We start from the raw sequence: 27,230 nt of genomic DNA on the forward strand, positions 1-27,230 counted from the left end.
AGCCTAGAGGGCTAATGGTGCACGCAGCTCTGTGCATCTGATCCATTAGGAGGACATGTGAGGATTTAAAAACTGTTCTCTCTATTGGGCTCACAGCCTTGCCTGTTTTCAAGGAAGTAGGTGCTTAAGTTGTGGAAGACAACATAACTTGTTATTTAAATTCCAACTTTAAAAGTATTTTGCATACTCAAAAGGAAATGTATCACACGGGTTCGGCTTCCAGCATTAAACAGTCATATTCTAAAAGAAGGAATTCTGAACAAGAAGGAAGTTTGGGGGAATTATTGTTTAACAACACATTTTGAAATAGAAGCAATGTTTGATTTCACAAAAGGAAATGAAGGCTGAAAGTTTTTACAAAATTAATGACAGTTTAGCATCAGTTGAGATTAAAACATATTCTCTAGTCACAACAGAGAATAAAAGTTACAACACAATCATCCACACTCACTATATGAATTATTTATTTTTTAAAGATTTATTTATTTATAGAAGATCTGGGCCAGAGGTGCAGGAGGGTGAGAGGATTCACCAGAGACAGAGTGGGGAGCAGAACAGGCAGAGAGACCGAAAGCACTGCTGAGGGGAGCAGCGGGCAAGACAGGAGAGGTCTGCTGTGCCATGTGGGTATCTCACTGGCTGGCCGGGAACCCAACCAGCGCTGCAGAGGCTGCAGACAGCTTCACAGTGCTGCGCTCAACCCGCTGCACCACCGGGGAGGCCCCTCACTGTATGATTTAAAACAAGTTTTAGGCCCAAAATGCTGAAAGGTGAGCCTTACACATCAGGGGGAACACACAGATCCTCATAAAGAGAAAGCACCAATTCAGTGATTCTTCTCCCCTCTAAAGGCCATCAAAATACATAAATCTAGAACATCTTTGGAAATAGACTGATTTTTTTGTACCTTAATTAGCCGATTGGGATCTTGGACAAGAAGGCAGGAGTAATCAGTTCAAGATCCATTGTTCAAGGTGAACGTGGAGTAGGAGGGGAAGCAGCGAGGAGGAATTTGCCCTCATACCGCAGGTCACTCACTGCTTCTGAGTCTGAGGCTGTCTCCTGGCTGTGCTCGGTGGTAATGGCACACCGAAAGTACTGAGAGTTTCTGAGTTCTGGTCTCAACTTTTGGCCTTTTCTCTCTCCTGGAGTTGGCCTCTGGGAAACCGCAAGGACAGAAGCATTAGCAAGGATTCCCGTGTGCGCGCCAGGGTCTGCGTTGGTGGAGCAGACTAACTCTTGTGAGGCCCTTTCCATCTCTCTTCCTCTCTCCCTGCCAACCCTGTGTTGAGGGGGAGGGGCCGGGAAGGGGATCAAATATGTGGCAGCAACCAAGCTGCTAAATTGCTGAGCTGGTTTTCATTGAAGTGTGAGGAGGTTTGAAGAAAGGTAGACAACATCCTGTTGTTTGGGGTGCTCCTCTCTTCTTTTGCGCATCTGGTTGAACAGGGAGTCAGGTGGCTGAGCCTTGCCTGGTGGCAGCAGCGGAGGCATTTTCCTTCTAACACTCTGCACACTTCGCCTGCCTGAGAGTCCACCAAGCCATGGATGCAGTGACTGTGTATCATGGCAAAATCAGCCGGGAGACTGGGGAGAAGCTCCTGCTAGCCACGGGTCTGGATGGAAGCTATTTGCTGAGAGACAGCGAGAGCATCCCAGGCGTGTACTGCCTCTGTGTTCTGTGAGTATGTCCCAGCGGTGAGGCCTGGGCCTGGGGCTTGCAGAGGGCACTGGTAGAGGGCCGGAGGTGGTAGTCGGTGGGTTTCGGGTGGCATTAGCTCTTCAAGGCCTCCTCCACTGTCCAATAGGAGGCCCCTTGGCCTTCCTCAGATCCATTCCAAGGCCCTGGTAGACCAAGCATTGGCCCCTGCCTGGGGATTTCATTCCCTGGGCTTTCTGATCTCCACAAGGCCCTCACCAAGGCCTTTGTGGGAACGCCCTTTTGGGTGGGGAACTGCAGCCTAGAATTTACCTCTGCTTGGGGAATGACCCAGGCTCCCTCCTCCTGTTTTGGCCTCCAGTGGAAGCCACGGAGGTGGAGTCCTGGGATGGGGGACTGACCAGATTGTGCCACTAGATCCTGAGTCGAGGTGGTGTTTGGGGGGCTCCGCTCTTATTTTACACATCTGTCTTAATCTGGGAGTCTGGCTGAAGGCTTCCCTCCAGCTCTCTAAGTGGATTTGGAGGTGTCATCCCCAAAGGAAGACCGTCAAATTCAGGGAGAGGAAGAAGACTAAAGAGACTGAATCCACTGGCGAATGAGATGCCAGTTCAGTTAGGATGCTGAGAGCGGGATGTTAGTGACTAAAATTGCCTCCCTGAACTGGCTTTTAGCCTTCTTTTAGAGGAGTTGAGATGGGGGTGGGGGTGAGGAGGGGACAGGAGTTTTCACGACAGGACATTTCCTGCTAAAAGTTAAGACTGACACTGTTGTTAAAGGGCCTGGGGGGAAAACACCCTTGTTATGACTCAGCTTTGCCCTTTCCCCTAGGCATGGCCTGGTCTACCGCCCCATTTTGGATCGTTTGCACTTTTATGCTTGCTCCAGGACTCCAGAGTCAGGGGCATCCAAGACCTACTCCTATGTTAACAATGCTAGGCTTGTCACCTCGGCAAGTTAACTTCTCTCTCAGTTTTCTCGTCTATAAAATGGGTATAATATTGCTACTTATTTCAGGATTGTAAGTCTAAAATGCCATGATCCAGGTGAAAATTTTAGCCCCGGAGCTGACACATAGTAAATATAAGCGATTGTTATTATTACTACCTTCTTTTGGTCAGTTGATTTCTTTTAGTTCTCATGAGACATTCTTGGGAAAGACGTAGCACAATTACTTCTTGTCAGCAGGATAAAAACACCAACCCTGTACAGCAGGTTCTAGACAAAAACAGTATGGGGAAAATGCTTGGTAGTAATTTCCGTACCTGAAGATACACTGCAAAGTTTTGAAGTGCCTTCTGGGTTTGTGAACAAAGAGTCTTCTGAGGCTGGTATTAGATGATTTTCATTCCTTTTTGCTTTTTTTTTTAATGATCAAGTCATGTCTGTGGCAGCTCTTCAAGGGAAATATGTGAGAGCTGTAGAATCTCTTGGACTCAGATCTTTCTGTTTTGCTTATATTTTTATTTTTCCCAAATGCAAACTGGGGAAGGTCAATGGTTGCCAACTCAGACTCTTAGAAGAGAAGGTGGAGGAGTAAGTGGGCAAATGAAGGGAGCTCCTTTGGGGAGGCTGACAAAGGCAGTAAAGGGCCCCTTCACTTAGTGCTAAGAAGAGAAGTTACAGAAGAAGCCAGGGCAAGGGAAGCCAAATGCAGCTGTGTGTGCCATGTACCTTCAGCCACACTGGTCTCTGTTGTCTGTAGGCTTGTCAAGCTTGCTCCCCATTTAAGGTCTTTGCAGTTATTGTTTCTGCCTGTCCCCTCAGAGAGGGCACCCTATCTAAAATAAGTGTCTTTTCTCTGTCCCTGAATCACTTATTATTTTACTTCAAGGAGCTTTAATCTAGCTGACATTTGTTTACTTTCTGAGCACTAGTGCCCCCTGTAAGATGTAACTCAACGAGGCCATTGTCTCCTGCACCAGTAGAACAGGCTGGCACAAAGAAGACACTCAATAAAGATTTTTAATTGATAAATGAACCGTCGAGGCAAACAGTTATTTATTGCAAAGAATTCTGAACTGATATCCGGGGGCCAGGTGGCCGTGGGAAATTACTCAAATTCTCTGGGTCTTGGTGTGCATTTTAAATAAAGGGAATAATAATACGGGTCTGACATTCTGCATATGACTGCTGTTAGTAAAATATGCAAAAGAGGAGGACAAATTTGGCTTTTTGCCCATGTAGGCCAGGACCACATAAGGAATTAATTGAGGTTGGTGGGAAATCCTCAAACATTTAAGTTTTCACCCCAAGTGAATCACATAAATGCAATTTTTATGACTCTTAGTTCTTCACACAGACCTTCTTATAAAGCAGCAGAAAATAGGCACATTAAGAGTCCCCTTAGTATGTCTTGATGGGCACACTGTGGTCCCCAAGTCTTAGAGGGTGATTACCAGTCTGTGCTGCAGAGGGAAGACACAGGATGCATTGCATTTTATGACAGTTTCTTAAACTTTTTGAGCCAAGGTTCACTTCTGATAAACATAAACATTCCATTCTCCTTTTTAGTACTGCACTATAGCAACAATTTCAATTATATTTAGAAATAAACCACGTACTCATTTTAAACCTAAATGTGTATGCTTGTGATATGCAGTACAAATAACAATGTAAATAGTGACTCATGAGCAATATGCTGTACCTAATAAACATGCTTTCATAGTAGGGTTCACTCAGAATAGTTTCTTGTTCTGCCTTTTATTTCATTCCCATTATCCAAGGAGGTGCAGTTGGGCTTTATTTTAGTTTCCATTTTTTACTATAGAAATTGCACTTTCACATGCCTTTGAACCCTACTTTACACTTTCAAATTATGCTTGTTCCTTTCCCCAGTTCTGAACCTCTAGTCATGGCTTTTAGATAAGGCCTTTCCTCTGTTCAGTTTTGGAAAATTGAATCTATAAAGTACTAGAGAAGTATCCCATTTATAGGATTCCTTCCCTTCATTTCAAGTGACGCTTTTCTTCCAATTATTTTCAATAAATAAATCTGGATTTTGGTATAATCAGTTAATTCTATTATCTTGTCCTTATTACCAATAAGTTGGTGATAGGTCCTAAGATTTATTCATATTATAGAACATTTGAAAATGTAGATAAAATAAATGAGGGAAAAGTCAACTGTAGTTTTAGAATCTAAAGGCAGATAGTATTGAAAATTAAGTGGATTTTTGCCTCTATTTTAATAAAGTAAACTACTTTGTAAACACAAATGGGCTCTTAAAATATTACAATATGCTGCATTTTTCACTTACCATGAAAAAGAAAACCCACTCATATATTATGTTCTTCCAGTTGCTTTTAAAACACAATTTTTAATGGTTTCATGATAGTCCAGCCAGTGAATGTAGTATATTTTCTTTAAATAGTCATAGTCATCTATTTTTAGACATTTGAATTATTCTACTTTTAGGCCACTATAAATTCCATCATGATTCTTATTCTGCTCCATAAATATTTCTTTGTATTTATAATTATTTTCTTGTAATGAATATAAAATATGCAATTTTTAGGGCAGAAAACATGAACAGTTTAGGATTATTAACATACACATGAACACGAAATATTTACTCCTAAATGGTTATTCCAATTTATATATATGATAACCAGTAATGTGTGCGTGTCCATTTCACTGCACCCTCCTTAGAAATAGTATTCTTGTATTAAAAATTCTCTGTGACTTTTATTTGATTGGGAAGCTTTTGTATTTCCTTGTTTGTGACTTGGCTCCCTCTTTGTGTACTTTGCCCCTTCAACCATTTGTAATATTTTTTTGAACACATTGTGTGTTTTTACATGGTAATACTTGATTTCTTGAAAGTATTTTTTCTCAGCTTGCTCTTTGCTATTACTTTTCTTTGACACACAAAAAATGAACATTTTTAGTAATAAGATCCATCACTCATTTTTTGTGTTTGATCTTTCCTTTACTTCTCAGCTTAGAAAGTTCTTCTTCCTTCAGAACTATGAAACCAACTTAGTTGTTGTTTTAAATTTATGGTTTGGTTACTTTACATTTAACTCTTTAATTCTATTTGGAATTTAACTTTAATGTGCAGAAAGGATCTAATTCGATTGTGTTTTCAAATAGCTAGCAATTATCCTAATATAATTTATAAATAGAACTTCCACTTCCCATCAATTTATTAGCCTACTCTACCCATATTATATTTTTAATATAATATTTATTGTTTCATAACCTATTTGATTCAATTGATCTAGTTATACTTGTGCTAGTATAGTGCAACAATATTTTCATACATTTATAAGAATAGTTTGCTATGCTTACAAGTTGGTTCTTTGAGGTAAAATCTAGAAGAATTTTGTTAAGTTAAAAAAAATCCCATTGGGATTACATTAGACTCATTAATAAGCTAAGGAGGAATTGTCATCTATAAAGAATATAGTTTTTCTATCCAAAAACCTGATATGGCTCCCAATTTATTTTTATTTTTATTTGTAGTCTTCTTGGTGTAGGTCTTGCATATTTTTGTTATGCTTATTTCTAGTTATTGTATGGGCAAATGTGTGTTATTGTGTGTATAAATGTGTATGTTGATTTTTTTTTTTTTGGCTTCTGTTGTAAATGAGATCTTTTTCCTCCATATTTTCTGTTGCGTAGGAAAATTACTGACTTAATTATTTTTCTTGCTTTTATCCACTCTACTAAATGCTCTCTTTAGTGCAAATAATTTTTATTTTATTTTGTTCTATTTGGTTTTATAGGTATATCAAGTTTCTTCTCACTAAGGTATATATGAGCGCTACACATTCCTTTCCTTCACTCCCTCAATGTAGATAGCTATTGGGAAAGTCCTAAATGCCTACTGGGATAGTCTGAAGGTGATAAGATAAAAACTAATTTAAAATATTTAATATAATTAGTTGGGAGAAATAGTTTATTTCCATAATTAGCATCCTTCTGTCCATATTGACTTTGCTTACTACTTATCTGATGGAAGATTAAGAAGAAGAAATAGTATTATGTTCTTTAGCCTCAAGGACACATAATGAAATCATTTGACATATATGTCTTTAGATAAAAGGATAATTATCTTTTTGTCCTTTAAGATTTAAAGGATGACTGGGAATAAAGTGTCTATCAAACGATTGAATTGGAGAAATGGGAGAAGGAGCAGTAATAAAAAAAAGTTCTAGCTTCACAGTTGTAATAAGAGGGGGGACATTGTAGCAAATAACTTAAAAAACTGAAAAATTATAACTTACAGTTAGCTTTTTAGTACATTTGGGTATGTGTGTTGGTGCTGCATTTACCTTCAAGATCACTTAGGCCACCAGAATTATTTTGGATTTTTATAGTGTAATGCATTCAGAGTGAGACTAAAGGCCAGCATCGGAGTAAATCATAAACCACTAAAGGGACATTTCACAGGCCAGTAAATCAAGTGCTGACTCTGGTCGACAATGTAAAATTGAAGTTACAAGATTAGTCTTGTTAAAAAACAAAATTCATCTGAGTAGATTTGAAGATCTAATTTGCTTTATTAAATGATTCATGAATTGGGCAGCATCCCATCTCGCAAGCAGAAAGGAATTCTGAAGAACTATACAAAGTAGAAGGCTTTTATAGACAGGAGGGGGCTAGATAAGGAAGAGAATGGATTGTTTCAGGCAGATTACCTTGCTAATGGTGCCTAGGAAATTCCAGACTGACTGCTTAAGATTACATTCCTGGGAGGGATTGAAACTGTAATTCAGTTAAGTATTAAGCTTTGGTTTGATAATGTGGGGCTTAGCAAGAGTGACTCCATTTTGGGCCTGTTGTCTGAAGATGTTATTTAACAAGTGAAAGGGAAGTCTGGGTTGACTTCTTTTGAGCTCTCTCCATCTAGCCATTTCCCTTCAGCACCCCCCCTTCCTTCCTATCTCACCCTTCTCAGCCCTGAGACTAAGACTCGCTTCACCGCCCCCCCCCCCCCCCCCCCCGTGAGAACTGCTTTTGGAATCACCTTAAGACCAATTTGTTAATTCATTTCCTCTGACAAAGCAAGAGGCAGCATAGGGTAATGGTTAAGAGCCCAGATCTTCCAGCCAAACCCTCTCTGCCCCCAATCTGACCCTTAACTAGCTATTTTACCTCAGGCAAGTTTCTTAAACTTTTTGTGCCTCAGGTTCCCTATTTGTGAAAAGGAGGATGATGATAATAATAGTACTTACCTCCTAGGGTTTGTTACGAGGATTATTCCATGAGTTGATATTTATAGAGTTAATATGTAGTGGGTGTTTGTTAATATAAATAAACCATCTATAGGTAATTACAAAATAGACCGTAGTAATCCAGTTCAGGGGACAGATATTTATTGTCATGACTCATTGAAACTGGTATTACATAGTTCTACAATCAGACTTGATGTTGAACGACTTACTGTTCTGAAAATTCAAAATCATACTGAAAGAATGAAGATTGAACTATAGAAAATTTGGAAACTTCTTGAGTCAGAGGATAGTCTCAGTAATGATGGCTTTGTGTAGGATGCCATCCCTCTGAATATAAAAGTTCTGAAATATTTGTTAAAAAAATCTGTTGCATTGTAATTGTGCCTTGAATTCTGCACACAGCATTAGTTTGTATAAAGAGTATGGGCACTGGCTTGCTATATTTGCAGTGTCACGAAGAAGTCAGATGTAGCTAAACCTTTTCTTTTGTGTCATCCTTGAAGTGGTATAAAGAAAGAATTGATGTGGTTTTGTCAGTTCTAAATCAAGAGGTGTCCCCAACACTGACCCTTTGAGAAAATAACAAATAAATCAGGTTGCTTTCCTTTTGTCCATTTCTAACTTTTTAAAGAGTTGGGGGCAGCTTTTGAGAAAATAAAAGCAAATTTTAATATTACCAGGGACTGAATCAGTGCATGCTTTGTAGTCATTAAAATGCAAAATATTGGTTCTGAGTGGGAGTGACGATGAGCAGCAAGGAAGCCAAAAATCCTGAGTGGCGGCTAGCCCGGTCCACAGACTAATATTTAAAAAATGACTACACCCAGGGCCTCCCCGGTGGCGCAGTGGGTTGAGCACAGCGCTGTGAAGCTGTCTGCAGCCTCTGCAGCTCGGGTTCAATTCCCAGCCGGCCAGGGGGCTACCCACATGGCTCAGCAGACCTCTCCTGCCTCGCCTGCTGCTCCCCTCAGCAGTGTCTTTGGTCCATCTGCCTGTTCTGCTCCCCACTCTGTTTCTGGTGAATTCTCTCACCCTCCCGCACCTCTGGCCTGTACCCCAGTTCTTGTATAAAAATAAATAAACCTTTGAAAAAAAAATAACTACACCCAGTGAGACACCTCCAGGTGCTGATTCTAAAATGCTGCAAAGGACTGAAAGATTACAGGGAATTGGGTCACAAGCTGTTTGGTCACTCTCATAAACCAGGATTTGGAGTAGATCACTTACGAGATGATAATTTATCAAGATCTCAGTCAGAACAGGAAATTATTTTCACACCCTTCAAGAAATTCAGCAACTTGAATTGGTGGGACTAAGTGTCTTGATTCACAGTTCTCTTAACTGATTCTCTTAAGATGCCAATTTGTACATTCATGATACAGATTGCTGTTCTAGCTAATCACTAAAATGGAGCCGACAGCCACATGAGACAGATTAAAATATACACACCAGTGAAATGGAGTGCCATTGGTAAATTTCCTAGATGTACAACAATTTATTTCATGATGTATTGTTCAATAAGGTGACTTTAAAACTGAACAGAAGTCATTAAATATATCTTTATCTTGTCAGCAAATATTATATCACATCTAATATCTTTATTGGAAAAACATTGGTTATTTTACAATTTTGTATGCATTTAAAAGTATTTTATTGTAACTTTAATAAATACATTTTAGGCCTAGTTACTATCTTTATATTCTTTAACACATAATAAAGGTCACATATTTTGCAACAATGAAAATATTAGTCAAGAAAATTAATTAATAACATCAAAAAACTACTGTATTTAATCAATTGCTCATTTTCTAGATTTCTTTCATGATGACTTTTAAAATTACAAGTTCTTCAACAAGTCTGACAAAAATGTGAAGGAGGTAGAAAGTTAATTTTTTTTTTTTTATAGAGGCATGTTTTTATTTATTTATTTGTTTGTTTGTTTGTTTTGTTTATACAAGCACTGGGTACAGTCAGAAGCGCGGGAGGGTGAGAGAATTCACCAGAGCCAGAGCGGGGAGCAGAGCAGGCAGAAGGACCGAAGTACACTGCTGAGGGGAGCAGCGGGTGGCAGGAGAAGTCTGCGCGCCATGTGGGACCCTCCTCTGGTGGCCGGGGAGCAGCCAGGGATCGAACCGGTGCCGCAGAGGCCGGGGGCAGCTTCGCAACCCAGCGCTCAACCGCTGCGCCACCGGGGAGGCCCGAAAGTTATTTTTTTTTAATTTTATTTTTTACATCATTGTTCATTTTAAACAACATTTGCTTCCCCCCACCCCCTCAGGTGTAGTCCCCATAGAGTTTCCTTCACCAGTGCACCCGGGCACCATCACCTTAGTCCCCTGTGCTCCTCCCTCCCTCCCTCTGATCCCTCTCCCGCCTCCTCCCCTGCAGGATGTCTCTGATTTATAATTGTCCTTTTTTGCTTTGTTGTGTTTTGTACTGTTATTATTTTTTACACTGATGTCTTATATGGTAGGATGTTAAAATTATACTACATTCTCAGTTTGTCTGTATAAATGGAGGGAGTCAGCGGAAAGATGTAACGGTTTGTTTTCGTTTTTTAAAGATTTACTTATTTATGCATACAAGAACTGGGGTACAGGCCAGAGGTGTGGGGGGTGAGAGGATTCGCCAGAGACAGACTGGGGAACAAAACAGGTGGATTGACTGAAATACACTGCTGAGGGGAGCAGTGGGTGAGACAGGAGAGGTCTGCTGCGCCATGTGGGTAGCTCTTGGGCCGGGGATCAAACTCGTGCTGCAGTGACTGCAGATAGCTTCATAGTGTTGCATCTTAATGCCTTGCGTGTAACAGTTTTTAAAAATGAATTGTATTTTTCTTTTCCTTTTAAACCTTTAAATTATTTTTTATTGAGGAAACATTGGTTTACAATATGGTATATGGTTTAGGGGAATAAGTTCACACCTCCTCAGATGTATGTCACCACTCCACACCCACCACCAAAGCACTTGAATTATGTTTTTCAGATTTGTGATCTGTTTAGACTAGATTTATAAAACTCCAAATTGTGATATTGCTTATTTTTCTTTCTTTTTTTTTTTTAAATAGAGGCATGTTTTATTTATTTATTTATTTGTTTGTTTGTTTGTTTTTGTTTATACATGCACTGGGTACAGTCAGAAGCGCGGGAGGGTGAGAGAATTCACCAGAGCCAGAGCCAGAGCGGGGAGCAGAGCAGGTAGAAGGAGCGAAGTACACTGCTGAGGGGAGCAGCGGGCGGCAGGAGAGGTCTGCGCGCCATGTGGGACCCTCCTCAGGTGGCCGGGGAGCAGCCGGGGATCGAACCGGCGTCGCAGAGGCTGCGGGCAGCTTCGCAACCCAGCGCTCAACCGCTGCGCCACCGGGGAGGCCCTGCCTTATTTTTCTTAAAAAAAGTTATTACAACACAAATGCTCCAAAATAGACAAGTGGATCAAAAAGTTATAGTATATTTATTCAATGGAATATTACTCAATAATCAAAAAAGACAAACTCATGCCCTTGCAGCATCATGGATGGAGCTGGAAGGGATTATGCTAGCTGAAATTAGTCAGAAGGAAAAAAGATAAATATCGGATGTTCTCACTTATATGTGGAATATAGAGAAACCAAACAAAAGGTCAAGAAAAAGTCAAAACTAGCAATCTGACCCTAGAACTGAGGCAGACGGCAAGAGGAGGTGGAAGAGGGCAAAGCAGGGGAAGGATGAACACAAGGGAATATGGTGGTGGTTCATGGGAGATACAGTGGCAGGAGAACTATGGAGGCTACAACAATGAAAGAGAAAAATTCAATTAATTTATAAAAATACTGACTTTCTGAACAAAGAAAAAATGTTATTAGTAATAGATAACTTCATAGGGAAACTAATATGCAAGGATATATTTGTTTCAATTTACTTCCATACATGCAGTTGTAATCAGAGTGTTTCCTCATATATCATTTTATATCCACGTAGTCTCTGCTTAATTTTTTTGGAAAAATAAAGGACTCTAATGCCTTTGAATTTTGGTGTATTTTTGAACTGTTCTTTCTACTGCCGTTTCCTTATCTTGAGAAATAGTCCTCATCTAGGGGTATGTAAGTTAATTCCATTTTTTCCACTATTAAAATAGAACTACTATGTAAATCCTTGTCAAATTGCTTTTTCCTTTTGATTCCTTGGAGAGTATGAAGATAGGCAAGGTCATTAGGTCAAAAATTTACATGCTTTTACATCACTTATTATAACGTGGCAATTTATTTCCTAGAACAGTAATTTTTTTTCCCAGTGAACAGAGTATGTGTTTAGTATTGAAAAACCATATTCAGTGTTTTAGTTTAATTTTATGTTATAAAATTATTGTTTCATAATACAGCAACAAATATATGCAATCTCATCAGGGAAGAGGGAGTAAATGGTTCCGAACTCTTGCTCAGGGAAGACCGAAGCAATTGAAAAGCTTCAGGTCATTCATATTAAATAATTGTATTCTTAAAGCAGAGACTGAGTGGCTGGGGGACAGGTGGCAGAGAAGTCATCTGGGTGAGGGAAAGAAGCCAGTTTGATTTGGGGAAAATGACATCAATATTTCCGATGCGGTGTGGGCATGCCCTTTGCATTTTAATCAGTCTTTCTGTAACTAATGTTCTTACAAATCACCTGGAAATCTTGTTAAAATGTAGACTCTGATTCAGCAGTTCTGGGGTGGGGCCTGGGAATCTACATTTTTAACAAGCCCCCGTGTGATGGCAGTGCTGTTAGCCCGGGAAGGAATTGCACTGTTGGAGGTCTCTTCCAGGGGACCCTTGGTCAGTCACTTCAGTGACTTGAAAGTGGCACAGATGAAATGCTGGCTTATTTGAGGGGTGAAACAATTTTGCTCATTCAGAAAATTGAGGGCTGGGGGAGTAGGAAATTGTTAATATTAGATGGGTTAATCACAAGAAGTTTTAAGTGTTACTAACACCAGTTCGTTCAGACCCAAGGAGGTAAGGACTTTTGAAGTGGTACTCAGGTTCCTGCTGCTTAACTGAAAGTGAGATAAGATCAGATTCGTTAGGAAACTATTTTCAAAACAGACTCATTTATTTTGATTAAATGAGGCTGAATGATAGTAGGGAGATAGATTCATTGTCTTTTTTGGAGGCCTGCTGTTTTAGAAAGTGGGAAACCAGTTGCTTACGATTTTGCTTGCTTCATTGCAATAATACATTTCCACATCATTATCAATGATCCTGAGTTATTGTCATTAATTGCTTCCCACATGTAATGAAGGGCTTATCCTATCTCTCTCTATCTCCATTTTGCTGTGTGACTTTAAGAAAATCACTTAAAGCCTCATGTTTCGAGTTCCCATGGTAAAACATGGCAATCACAGCTATTGCCATGTTCCCTGCAGAGTACTCACTGAGACGAGTGAGCTTTGAGGAAGAGTTCAATGGCTAAAAAAACCAGACTCTAACACTGTAATAATTTATATTTATATACATGCATATCTCAAGCTGTTTTATGTATGTTCTAAATATTCTGGCAAACCTTCATAGCAAAAATGAAACCTTTCCTGTAATCACTTCAACAATTAAATTGACCTTTTTTTTTCAGTTTCACAAATTGAATGAACCTGATTAGAGTGTTTTAGGTGTATTTTTGTCCTTAGGAAATCAGTACAGATGGATATTGATTAAAGATAAAGTAATTTAATTCACATATTTAAATACTTACAGTTCTAAAGGGGGTTAATAGTAAATGAGGTCAGTTACTCAAGGATGAGCCTCTGGAATGTTTTAGCATCATCTGTTCTTTTAAGCTGAAATGCATTATTTTTACCAAAGTTTAGCATATATTCTAAGCAAAGATTTACACTGACCCACACTTGTGCCTAAGTATAATAATCACAAAATGTCTAAATAAAACTCTGTTGACCCAGATTCAGATTCATAATTTGAAATAATTCAGTATAAAGTTGTGGTCCTCCCTGGTGGCCTAGGGATTAAGTTTCAATGCTATCACCACTACGGCCTGAGTTCAATCCCTGCCAGGGAGCTGACCCACATGGTGCAGCAGACCTCTCCTGTCTCGCCCACTACTCCCCTCAGCAGTGTATTTCAGTAGATCTGCCTGTTCTGCTCTCCACTCTGTCTCTGGTGAGTCCTCTCAGCCTCAAACCTCTTCTATGCAAAATAAAATAATCTTTAAAAAAATAAAGTTTAGGGAACGAACCGGCGCTTCAGAGGCTGCAGGCAGCCTCATAGCCCAGCGATCAACATGGTGTGCAGATGTCTCCTGCTGCGCCCGCTGCTTCCCTCAGCAGTGTATTTCATCAGTCTGCCTGTTCTGTTCCCTGCTCTGGCTCTGGTGAATTCTCTCACCCTCCCGTGCTTCTGACTGTACCCAGTGCCTGTATAAATAAATCCTTAAAAAAAATCTGATTAAAAAAATAAAGTTTACTTGACTTTTCTATGAAGTAAAAGTTTGTTAGACAAGTTGAGTAGCATTACAATATATACGAAAATATGATCAATAATCCATATACACTACAGTATAGGGATCAAGAGCCAGGTCTCCACAGTTGAATAGGTCTGATTCAAATTCCATCTTGCTGGATGATCTCTAGTGTGACTTTGGTTACTTAACTTCTCAAAGTCTCATCTACAAAATGTATTTCACAATATAAAGCTCATAGGGTTGTTGTGGGCTCCAAAAGAGATACTAATGCATATGCTATGGCTGAGTCATGTCTGCATCAAATTCATATGTTGAAACCCTAATAGGGTGTTTAGAATGTAATTAAAGTTAAATGAGATCATCTGTGTGGGGCTCAAATCCTATAGGATGGGTAGAAGAACTAGGAGGGAGAAGAGCAGGAAGGAGGAAGAAGAAGAGGGAGAAGGAAGGGAGAAGAGAAAGAGGAGATGAAGAGGAGGAGGGGTCTTTCTCTTCATGCATGCACACGAAAAGGAGGACTTGTGAACACAACAAGAAGGTAGCTGCCTATAAGCCAGGAGATGAGGCCTCAGAATGAAACCTATGTTGATCTTGGACTTGCAGCTTCCACACATTTCTTTTGTTTATGGTAAATTGTTATGGCAGTGTGAGCTGACTAAAACTGATTTTGGTACTGAGAAGTGTGGTCCTGTTTTAACAAATACTTAAACACATGGAAGCAGCTTTGGAATGGTATCACTGGTAGAGGCTAGAGGAGTTTGGAGGAACATTCTAGAAGAAACTTCAATTGCCATGAACATAGTGTTATAGAAATATGGAAGTTAAAGGTCATTCTGGTGAAGTCTCAGATAGAAATGAGGAACATGTTATTGAAAACTGGAGGGAAGGCCATCCTTGTTATAGAGGGCAAAGAACAACATTGAATTGTGTTACAGTATTTTGTGGAAGGTACAACTTGCAAGTAATAAAATGGGAGAGATTTCTAAGTGACGTGTTGAAGGAGAAGTTTGGTTCCTCCTGACTGCTTGTAGTAAAATGCAAAGGGAGAGAGATAAATTGAAGGAAGAATTAAACAAAAAGAAACTAGAACTTAAAGATTTGGATAGTTCTCAGTCTAACCATATGGCAGAAAATGACAAAGTGTTCTGGAGAGAACACCAAGGGTGTGGCTGGACAATCAGTCCTTAAGGAGATTACCCATGATGTTAACTAGCCATCTCAGCTGCTGCCAGGAATAGTTTGGATCATAATATCTGGGCCAAAGTATTGGACACATTGTCGGTTTGGACCGTAGGGAACAAGACAGGAAAATAGAGCAACTTTTGGACTACAAACATACTTTATCTTTCAAGCGAAGGGAAGAATGACCCAGTAAGCAGTTTAGAGATCATCAGGGCTGCCATTCCCGCTGCAGACCCAGAGGGCCTAGGTTGCCTCCAAGTAGGTTTCAAAGGTGGATCAGTGCCCAACAAAGCAGAGTGGGTGGGGCCACCTCTGTAGAGCTGTGGGGGTGACACTGCCACCCAGTGGGGCTGGAGGGCAAAGCACCAATGCAAAGAAGATTATTCTCAAGCTTAACAAAGATCTAATGGAATTTGCCTTATGAGATTTTGGACTTTCTTAGGACTCATCACTCATTTCTTCCACCTAATTTCTCACTTTTGTAATAGAACTATCTATCCTTTGCTGGTACCGTCTTTTTATTTTGGAAACACATAACTTATCTGGTTTCACAGGTTCACAGCTAGAGAGGAATTTTCTGCTGGGGTGAATCATAGTTTGAGTTGTAATTACCCATATCTGACTAGATGATATTTAGATGTGACTTAAGATTTTAGACTTTAAAATTGATGCTGGAATGAGAGTTAAGGCTTTAGGGCTGTTGGGAAGAAATGAAGGTATTTTGCAAGTGAGAAGGACATGAATTTTGGGGACCCAGGGGTAGATTGCTTTGGCCTGAGTTACGTCCCCTCAAATTCATATGTTGAAGCCATGCCCCCTAATGTGACAGTACTTGGAGCCAGGCCTTCAGAAGATAATTAAGGTTAAATGAGGTCTTATGTGTGGGGACCTAATCCTATGGGGTTGGTGGCCTTGTGAAAAGAAGAGAGGAAAGAAGGCACAGAGAAAGAAGGCAACGGCCTACAAGCCAAGAGACGAGGCCTCAGAATGAAACCTATGTTGCTAGCAACTTGATCTTGTCCTCACAGTCTCCAGAACTGTGAGAAAATGTTTCTGTTTTGTTTGCATCACCTGGTCTATGGTATTTTGTCATCACAGTCCAAGCAAACTAACACAAAATGTACAACTCTTGACTTGTAGTAGAAATCCAGATAGACCATGTACATACTTAACTGAGTAATGGTGGAGAAAACCTATCCCATCTGAAAGAATGAACTGCTAATAAATATTTTAGCAAAACTCCTTTTCAGTTCAAATTATTGTTACTACTATATTATAATACAACATGTGCATACATACTGAGTAATGGTAGAAAATACCGGTTTATCTGAAAGGATGAAATGCTGGCAAATATTTTAGGAAAACACCTTTTTAATTCAAATTATTATTACCACTATATTACAACATTATAAAGGAACAATGGTAGTAATATTCTAGGATTCTGGTATTATTTTATATTCATAATTACTATTATAAATTAATTTAAGTGGGCCTGATAGTACCCTATCCAAGTGGAGTATTTTCACCTTAAGGCTTTCTATGTACTTAAAAATAATTAGACTACAATTTGATCATATACAGTATTGTAAGCCAGTGTTACCTGAGTGAAAAATAATACAACAAAAAATCTACACTTTGTTAAATCCATTTACTCATTCATGATTTTTGCCAGTTACAATGGGTCTCTAGTTTCTTTCTGTCCCAACAGTCTGTCTACTAGACAAATCTTTCAGCGGCTGAGCACCCATATTTAAAAAACTGATGAGATTAAAAAAGGCTTACTGGAAACTGATTAGCCAGATATAATATTCAGGCTTTTCTTCCTATAAGTGCAAAGGTACTGTTATAGGACAGCCACGATATTGAACGGGTTGCCTGGCTGTGGGTCCTCACCCGCGCGCTTAAAAGGGACTTATGAATACTCCACTACAGGCACACACAAAAGGTTCATAAAAGGTTTATTTACAAGGGAAAAGGAAATAAGGAAAATGTACAACTCAGGGAGAAAATAGGGAAATAAAGTCTTTAATGCGTCCTACCCGATCCGCCGACCTGGAAACCCAAAGTCACTCTCAGAGCTGGCTGGACGCTGCGAGCTGGTGGAGAGCCAAAATGGGGGACCCCCTCCAAAGCCCACATGTCTGCCTTTATACCAACTTGGCTGCTGAACCCCACTCTCAGGTCCCAGCCACCTTCCCTTCGGTGGTGATGGGATTTGGAGTTCCCAGTGTCTTTGGCTTTGACCTGGGGTGGGGGTGGAGTCCACAAAGCCTGTATGGAATTAGCTTTAGGACATCCTTTTCCCCCTAACAGTACCATATATGTGTGTCCCAGTGTATGTAACATTTATATGTAATCGTTAAGTTTAAATATAGAGCATTCATTGTTCTTTTGGAATTTTCAGTAATGGAAGTTTATTCTTTCACAGGTATCAAGGTTACATTTATACATACCGAGTGTCCCAGACAGAAACAGGTTCTTGGAGTGCTGAGGTATAGCTCTTTTATTTATTTTTGCTTCTGTGGGTATCAGGGAGTTGCTTGGAATTTAGGCTGGTTTTATAAAAGAGACATCAAATTATACATTCCAAAAATAATCATCAGATTCAAATCACTAAAGCGCCAGTCCAAAAGTGCTCAGGGATTATTAAGAAGCCTTTAGAGAATTTTGACCCCATCATATGGAAACATTTTAGTGAGTACTGTATGGAAAGGTCTCACTGTGGGAGAAAGATAAAAGAAGTTGAAGGAGTGTGTTAGACGTTTAGTGCCTATGTGAAATGTCAGAAAGCCTATCAAAAATATGTAAAATAATTAAGTCAGCAATTATTTATTGAATGATGGTAATACAAGCTGGGTGCTAGCTCCTGTCTTCTAAAAGCCTTTAACACCTCGGGGGAGACACAGTGTGAATTAAACAGCAATGTGGGGGTCTGGATTTCACTCTCCAGTGGATGTGGCTTCTAGGTCTGGTCTCCTCCCTGGGAGATCTATGACCTCTGGGAAGGTTACTTAACTTTTCTTGGAACCGGTTGCTTCATCTGTAAAATGAGCCAAAAAATAGTCCTTTACTCATGAGGGCTCATTCTGAAGATGAAATGAAATAGTGCATATAAAGAAAGCACTTGGCCACAGTGCCTGGCACATAGTAAGCCCTCAAAAATGTGAACTCCCCCAAGTTGCGGAACAATAAGATAGTTTGTAGTCACGTACTAAGCTATCTAACAGGCCTGCAAAAAGAGAGGAGTTTTTTTTTTTTTTTTATGTGTTGGGGAATCCCTGATTACCCTATGCCAGGAGGCAGACAGACGTCCTAGCGGTGCCTTGTGGGAAGGGCAGGGATAGGTAGAATAGAAATAAAGGGAGCACTGGCAGTGGTTTTCAGCTACGCTGTCTGCAAAATCCTAAAGTTCTTCCTGGGTTGCCTCGGGATGGGGGATTGTTTCAGAGGGAGCAGGGGATGTCCAGTAAGTGGTTATGCTTTTGGGTTCTGATTCATCTGCAACCGGAGTAGTCCCCTTTCATTTTGCTTATCAACAGGGGCTGCACATAAGAAAAATGGGTTCTGATGGCTTTGACGACATATGAAAGTCGCTACACCATTGCAACTGAAACTTTTGACCTCCAAAGCGTTCTTTGATTTTCTGACTCTTTAAAATAGCCCATTTTTATAATGAAAACACTTAATTATATTCTGTTTGAAAACATAAATGCTAATATCAACCTCTATTAACAACTCAATCTGTGCATTTAAGATACACTAACATCTAGACTTAAAAAATTAAAATAGTTCTAACCTTTACAAATTCATCAGTAAACAAAAAAAAGCACAAATATTTTGAACTGCTGAGATAAATTGGGGCAGGTTTTCAAACACATTATTTCTTTATATTAGGTTAATTAATACTGTAATATTAATTAGAGGAAAAGCAGTACCACTTTTTAAATCACAATCACACGCTTATTCTTTTTTTTTAAAAAAAGATTTATTTATTTATACAAGCACTGGGTACAGTCAGAAGCGCAGGAGGGTGAGAGAATTCACCAGAGCCAGAGCGGGGAGCAGAACAGGCAGACTGATGAGGGGAGGGGAGCAGCCGGCGCATCAGGAGAGGTCAGCATGCCATGTGGGATCCTCCCAGGTGGCCAGGATAGAAGCCGGGGATCGAACCGGCGCTGCAGAGGCTGCGGCAGCTTCACAGCACAGCGCTCAACTGCTGCGCCACCAGGGGAGGCCCCTCACACGCTTATTCTTTAAAAATTCCTTGTATTACCATAGAGGAGACCCAAATAAGAAATTTAGATTCATTTCTCATGAAGAATAGCTGTATGTGACAATAGACATATATATTCATATATTATTTGACCAAAATAGCCCTTCTCCCTAGAGAAGTGGGCTGTAGCTGCTGAAGACTTCGGTATTCTTTATGGAAAAAATCTTAAATTATTAGGGTTTAGCTAGCCTTGTTTTTAAACTTGTTTTCCTCTGTTTCAAGTATAACATCATATGCAGATTGTTACATGCTTGTGATCATGCTAAGGAAGACAACGCTTATTGAACACCAACGCTCTCTCATCCTGTTGTCTGGTTTTGACCCGTGTATGTAATGATATTGTAATTATCTGCACCAAGAGAGCAGAAGATTGGCATGTTCTCTCCAAAGGGAAAACAGATTGTAAAAACTTTTAAGGTTTATTTTTAAAATGCATATTGCATTTTTTTCTATCTTCCAAATTTGCTTTCTTACTAGGTTTTTGTCAGGTGAATATTAAACTAGCGTGTGTTCTCAGAGCCCATATCACCTGACTGTAAGAAATTACTCTAGAGCATATTGAAGACCAGCTGTGATCCTAAACATGTTTCCATGGTTAACTAAGAGATGACAATATGGGAAATGTGCAAATTTGAACAATAGCTGAGTTCAGTGACAGGATGGGAGTTGTCACTGGTGCAGTTCTTGTGGTAAATGTACTTTCAAAATTGGGTAAATGACATATTTCTACCATTTTTTTGGAACAAAGCCTTAGTTTGTCACACTGCAGGAAAAATCATGGCAGTAGCACTTACCCTTTGGGCAAATATTGTGGTAGAAATCTAAGTAAGTCTGAGATTTGTTTCAAAGAGTAGAATAAAATTCGCACCCTGAATCCACAGAATTATGAAAGCTAAACTTTCAAGTTTGAGCATTGCCTCCTTTAATTCATTTACCTCATGTGACGCAGGCTAAAATTTTGCAAAATTGTTAATTTAGAGAATCGTCCGTACAGCGCACTATCATTTGTGCATCGTCAGCAGTACATTGTAAAAAAATGTACTAACCTCCCCCTGCCGACTTTGGTGCCTTTGGGCTCTTCTGGATTTTTGATCATCAGTAGATGCTAAATAATTTTACTTACTAACCTAAACTAAACACAATAAATTAGCTCAGTCATTTGCCAACGAAACACTGCATTCCAAATTTAAATTGCTTTTACACATCCAGGGCTATTATTCTTCTCTGATCTTGTGGATAATCAAGTGTTAACTGCATGTAAGTCTCCATAAAAAAGATGCTTCTGTTGATAAATGGTTTTACAAGCCACAAGAACAGCTAAAAAGATGTGTGGTTTTAAATCTTTCCACACTGGGGGAGTGTATAGTTTCTCTTCTGTTTGGTGACATCAACTTCAACCTGGTTGGTCTGGTCCTTAATCTGAAAGGCAGGAGACTGGGTCCTGGGACCTAGAGCCAATTCTGTCTCTGCTTATCTGTGTGACCTTGGGCCAGCTGAATTATCTCTTTGTATTTCCATTTTCTTATCTGTCAAATGGGAATAACCAAAATCAGCCAGTAACTGCCAATCTGTGAGGAGATAGTGAGGGCAAGCGATAGGAAAGAGCTTTGAAAATTAAAAAGTGCTGTAAGGAAGGTATAAAAGAGGTTTTACCTGTGAGCTGCCATTGCAATTGGGAGATTCTGTCTTGGGACCAAAGAACTGTCTGGACTCCTGTGAGAATGGTTATGTCTATTTGGTCTCAATAGAGTTCTGGGGAGATGTTTGACTATAACTGTGGAGCTGAGTGTGAGTTCTGCTTTATCTACTGAGGTTCCTAGCTGTGTCAGCCTTTGAGTAGATGCTAATTTAAAGCAGAAAAAGAAACTTGTCAGTGAAAAGTTTCTTATCCCAACATAGGACATGCCTGAGTTGCTATGGACAGTGTGTTAGCTTCAGTTTTTAGTCTAGTTGACAGAAGTCTGCTTGCCAGCCTTCATGTTTTCTCATTAAATGCTAACAAACAAATAGCTCCCACCTCAAAAATCTTCCAGATGGAATAACTGAAAAACAGCCTTTCAAAAAAAAAAAAAAAACAACCAAACTAGTCATTGTTCAGTGCTCACTGCAATACGATTTTATTTCACGTTTTGAGCTAATGCTAAGAGCTTGGCTCATAAGCTCTTGCAGGAAATTGTTGTTGATTTCAGGCAGTGTCTTTGCAAGAGAATCGATGTCAGGAAAGGAATACATTTTAAGAGTTACCTGCAAGTAATGATCTCTTCAAAAATGAACAAATAAATAAAGGTGACCTCATATAGAGTTTCATTTTGGTGTCATGGAGAAAACCTTATCACAGTGAAATGTTGACAGAGCAATTTGGGGGAAGATGGGGGAAGTTTACCAAGGAGGAAAATATTTAATGTGAAGCATGAGGCAGGACGTGTTGTGAGGTAAAAGAGTATGAGGACTAACTAGCCATGCATTGTGTGTACCGTAACAGTCAATTTTTAATTTCCTGTGTAGCTTTTCATATCGTGGCATGAGCACAGCGAAGATGGGTTGTTGTTGGCTTTTTGTTTTTGGTTCCTCAGGCTTTTTATTAATGACTTATAGGATCTGTGTTTTTTCTGTGTTTAACTGCCTCCTCTCTGTTGGTGAATTCATTGTGGGTAATGGCCTGTATACCCTTAGAGGTTCGGGCTGTATGATGGGTAGCAGGCAGGAAGGGCAGGGCGATGAGCACGAGCTTGTACAAACTAATACCACCCTTGGGAGACCTGAAATGACAGCTCATTAGCTTCTCTTGCAGGGAAATTCAGCCAACCAAGTAAGCGCTTCTGGAATGTTGTTTTTCCTTCTTCCTTATGTTTTCAAATATTTGAACAAGTTTCACAAAATGTTACCTCTTTAAGTACCCCTCACACATTTTGTAGGCCTTTTTGTATCATTATGAGGTAGGTGAATAATTCACTTGGCCTTTTATTTTCCAGACAGCACCTGGGGTACATAAAAGATGTTTCCGGAAAATAAAAAATCTCATTTCAGCATTTCAGAAGCCAGATCAAGGTATTGTAATACCTCTGCAGTACCCTGTTGAGAAGACCACCTCAGCTAGAACACAAGGTACTACAGTATGCTTTACTGTGAATTTTTTACAGGGCTTGGAAGTTCTGGGTTATGAGTCAACTCACCCATCACCATAGAGGTATAAGAAAGTTCTGTGAGAAAAATGCTATGACATGCCACAGCTTGGACAGCAGACACTGAGAGGAAAAATAGATGCGAGGACTACTAAAAACCTACTACAATCCACTTCAAACGACTGCAGGCTAGGGTCAAGAGTCCTGGGGAGAGTCCTCAAAGGGACATGTTGATAGTTGAAATCAGCATCTCTCCTGGCAGATTATGCTGCTGTACTTTGACTGGTACCCAGTTCAAGAGCCCATCATAGGGCCTCCCTGGTGGCGCAGTGGTTGAGCGCTGGGTTGCGAAGCTGCCCGCAGCCTCTGCAGCACCGGTTCAATCCCCGGCTGCTCCCCGGCCACCAGAGGAGGGTCCCACATGGCGCGCAGACCTCTCCTGCCGCCCGCTGCTCCCCTCAGCAGTGTACTTCGGTCCTTCTGCCTGCTCTGCTCCCTGCGCTGGCTCTCGTGAATTCTCTCACCCTCCCACGCTTCTGACTGTACCCAGTGCTTGTATAAACAAACAAACAAACAAACAAACAAACAAACAAATAAATAAAATGAGCCCATCATACGGTTTAAGGCATTCAACCCATAGGAGTGCTTCCCAAGCCTTCCTAGCTGCTCCCTTAATTCCCTAGGGGGTTCTTTCTCTGGCCCAGTCACAGAGGTCAAAGCTAATATAGGAAAAATATTGGGGAGAGGAGGAAGAGTATGGAGGGGTGGAGGAAGAGGAAGAAGAGAAGGGATGAGCTTGGAAGCACTCATGACATCATGCACTGGAGAAAAACAAGGTGGTACTTCTAGACTGATCTTGTTTTACTTCTAAATAGACAATTGAAAAAACTTTTAAAAAGAAGAAGAAAATAGCATGAGAAAGTACATGCAGCCAGCAAATGGAGAGGGAACTCTCGACATGCAATGTGCTAGCTGTAACAGTTTAATAGAACTCTGCAAAGATATTAAAAATTCTATGAATCCACAACATTGTAACCTTTCATGTGAGTTGCATTGTCCCCCCCAGTCTCTTTTGTGGATACATAACTTATATTTCACTTCATTAATTCAGATATGAATAATTTGAAAGATGGGACAATTCAGAGACCACCTCGGTTGTCCTTTACCTTTGCTTAGTGAACTATATTTTCCCTTCAGGGATGGAAAGGCTAATGTTGGCCTGGGCTGCACGATCCAGATTTCTGAATTTGTGGTGCTTGATTTAATAAAATGTTATTGTAGCAAAGGAAATTAAATTAATAGACTTTATTATTCCACTGGCACAAATTGTTACATCTCCAGAGCAAAGCTATGTTAGCCTATGTGTCAAGCTAAAGGACTGAATACTGGCAATCACTTCCAATGTTCCAATGCTAGCAGCTATCAGACACATGAGTGTTTACACACCTATTGAAAAGTTTAATCATTTGTCGGGATCTGGAGAATATGCTTTGATTAAAACAATAAATATTCGTGATAAAAGAAAAGGAGTTGTTACATCCTTTTTTTTTTGGATAGGGACCCAGACTCAGGCATAAACTTGTAATTAAACTCAAGTGGTGAATTAATGTTATAAAGTTAGACTTTATAATAGAAATGTAAATAGATGCCCAGTTTACCAATTCGCTAATTGTTCTTTTCTGCTCAGTATTTCATTCTGTGTAGCTCAATTTTATTTTAATCAAATTTTATTGACTTGCCATTCATTTTTAAAATTATGTAATTTGGGGGTACAACTTCACCCTTCCATATGTACACATGCTTCATTGGCCCTCCACCAAGCTTCGCTGTTAATATACTACCTTTATCCTCCACACTCCTCAACATCACCAAGTTTTTCACAAAGAGTATAACTCAGTTTTATTTTTATTATTTTTTAAAAGATTTATTTTTATTTATTTATGCATACAAGAACTGAGGTACAGGAGCCTCCCTGGTGGTGCAAGGGGTTAAGATGTAGCTCTGTGAAGCTACCTGCAAACTCTGCAGCACGAGTTCGATCCCTGGCCAGGGAGGTGACCCACGTGGTGCAGCAGACCTCTCCTGTCTCGCCTGCTGCTCCCCTCAGCAGTGTATTTCAGTCAGTCTGCCTGTTCTGCTGAACACTCTGTCTCTGGTGAATCCTCTCACCCCCCCCCCCACACCTCTGGCCTGCACCCCAGTTCTTGTATGCATAAATAAATAAATCTTTAAAAAAAAGGAACTGAGGTACAGGCCAAAGGTGTAGGGGGTGAGAGGATTCACTGGAGACAGAGTGGGGAACAGAACAGGCAGGCTGACTGAAATACACTGCTGAGGGGAGCAGCTGGTGAGACAGGAGAGGTCTGCTGCGCCATGTGGGTTTTTCCCTGGCCGGGGATGGAACTCGTGGCTGCAGATAGCTTCACAGTGCTGTGCTTAACCCCTTGCGCCACCAGGGAGGCCCCTAACTCAGTTTTAAATACTAGTCACTTAAGATATATCATTGAATTGTATCTTTGTGAGTTTTATGCATTTGGAATTTTATGATTGTAAGTTCTAGTTAGCTTATACTTTTAGTAGCTTTTAAGTTTATGTTTTGTTGATTTTTGCGATTATTTTTCTTTAGGGAGAAGAGAAGATCCTGATGTCTTCCTGAAAGCACCATGAAGAAAAATAAAACAACTTGTATCTTATTTTCAATAATTTAAATATATGCTAAGTCTTATATATATATTGTAGATAATACAGTTCAGTGAGCTACAAATGTATCTCTAAAGCCATCCTACTCCTGTCATGGAAGCATCCAGCATGATGTTGAAGCTGAAATGGACTTTGTAGATAATGAGGAGCTTCGGAATGAGGATTGGGAAAAATAATTCTACAGGTTATTTGTGGTTATTATATTTACAAATGGAAAACAATTTTAAATGATACTTCATAACAGATTAATGTAAATTCTTGCTAAAAATAAATAAAAACAATCCCCAATTTCTCTCAAAAGCACACTTTTTAGTGAACTATTTGCTAGGTACTGATTTTAAAATGTCTTGCTTGATTGTACAGCAGGAAGCTGGTTGTGTCCCCTGCGTTTCTGGATGCAGTTTTACATTAGGAATTATATGCTCTCCATTAGCTATGGAGTCATGGGCTCTTGTGGGATTTATGAAGCTGTGCATTGTGTGCTAAAAACCAGTGCTAGATAAAAAGTGAAGAATTTCTCTTTGATTCTTAAAGCAACCGTCTTACCTAGTGTTCTGATATTAGACAAGTTCCCAGACCAGTCTGGAGTTTGAGACTCCTGTAACTTAAAATATGCTCTAACTCCTTCTATTTGATGCAATAGTATTTGAAATTATAGTATAAATCCAGGGAAGCAGATTTTTCTTCATTTCAGTTCTTCAAGTTATTTACCTCCGCCCCAGGTCTTGCTACTATGTGTGTACCCCATTTTGAAGGGAGGAAGCAGTGGTTTACCAGTTGTGGCCCAGGAGTCGCAGATTTACAAGCAGCCTCCTTATTAAGCAGCCCTAGAAAACCATTGGAAAGCTTATGGTGAAGTTGATTTTAATAGATTCCGAGTGATTGCAACCAAGTGAGAGCCAAGATTTTAGTGACAGAGGATTGTATTTTCTTTTTACATTTATATTTTTATGATGAATGCAATTTGATTACATGTCAAATTGCTTTAGGGCTTACAGAATTCATTCACTCCAAACACAATGAAGCTGGGGTAGAGAAGTAAAAACACCTGGTCCCTGCCCTCAGGCAGCTCACTGTTTAGTTGGATGAGAAAACAATTAGCCATAAAGGACAACAAAAGACAGTCACAATGAAGAGAGAAAATAGATAAAAGGTGATAAATACTTGGTAAGGGAGGATCTCAACAGTGCTGGTAGATCTATCTTACAGGGGCAGAGTGAGTCAATGCACAAAAGAAGGCAAAGTGTCCTTGTAAACGGAATTCCTGGCTGTATGGGAGTGGTGAGCTTGATTAGTATTAGTGAACTCTCTCCAGAGACCAAACTCCTCTCTGTGTGCGGGCAAGACCTGATTTCTGAGCCCTTAATGTGGATACTAAGGGAGTGCAAAAGTCGAGTAGTTCCACAATAAATGTGTGGTTTACCACTTCAAGAAGGAAAAGCATCATTTTAACTTGTAAAAGAATTCAGAAAGGTGACTTTCAAAAGAAAATGCTTAATTTCTAATTATTTATACTGTGGGTTTAAATTTTAATTGATTTAACAAATCTTTACTCTCTAATTTGGAATAATCCTAAACATGTGAATTACGTTTGCATGTTCCTTTACTAGAGCCTTTTTTGAAAAAAAAAATGTTTTGAATTATGGATGCTCTTTCATTTTAATAAAGTCTTTGAAAGCTTAATTT

General features: G+C 39.7%; 1 protein-coding gene across 2 annotated transcripts; it reads left to right on the forward strand.

Moving 5' to 3' along the window:
* Positions 1-1,544: 1,544 nt before the first annotated feature.
* Positions 1,545-25,612, forward strand: SH2D1A (SH2 domain containing 1A; the record flags this gene model as incomplete). 2 transcript variants are annotated; one of them, XM_084258442.1, is made up of 4 exons in its annotated part: positions 1,545-1,681; positions 17,878-17,941; positions 22,695-22,835; positions 25,471-25,612. In XM_084258442.1, 4 exons carry the CDS (start codon positions 1,545-1,547, stop codon positions 25,498-25,500), a joined length of 372 nt encoding a protein of 123 aa, XP_084114568.1. In that variant the 3' UTR covers positions 25,501-25,612. The 2 variants fall into 2 exon arrangements, with proteins under 2 accessions (XP_084114568.1, XP_084114567.1); XM_084258441.1 differs by having other exon boundaries at positions 22,695-22,827.
* Positions 25,613-27,230: the final 1,618 nt, after the last annotated feature.

This window comes from Talpa europaea (assembly GCF_964194135.1).
Source record: "Talpa europaea genome assembly, chromosome: X".
Lineage (NCBI taxonomy): Eukaryota > Metazoa > Chordata > Mammalia > Eulipotyphla > Talpidae > Talpa > Talpa europaea.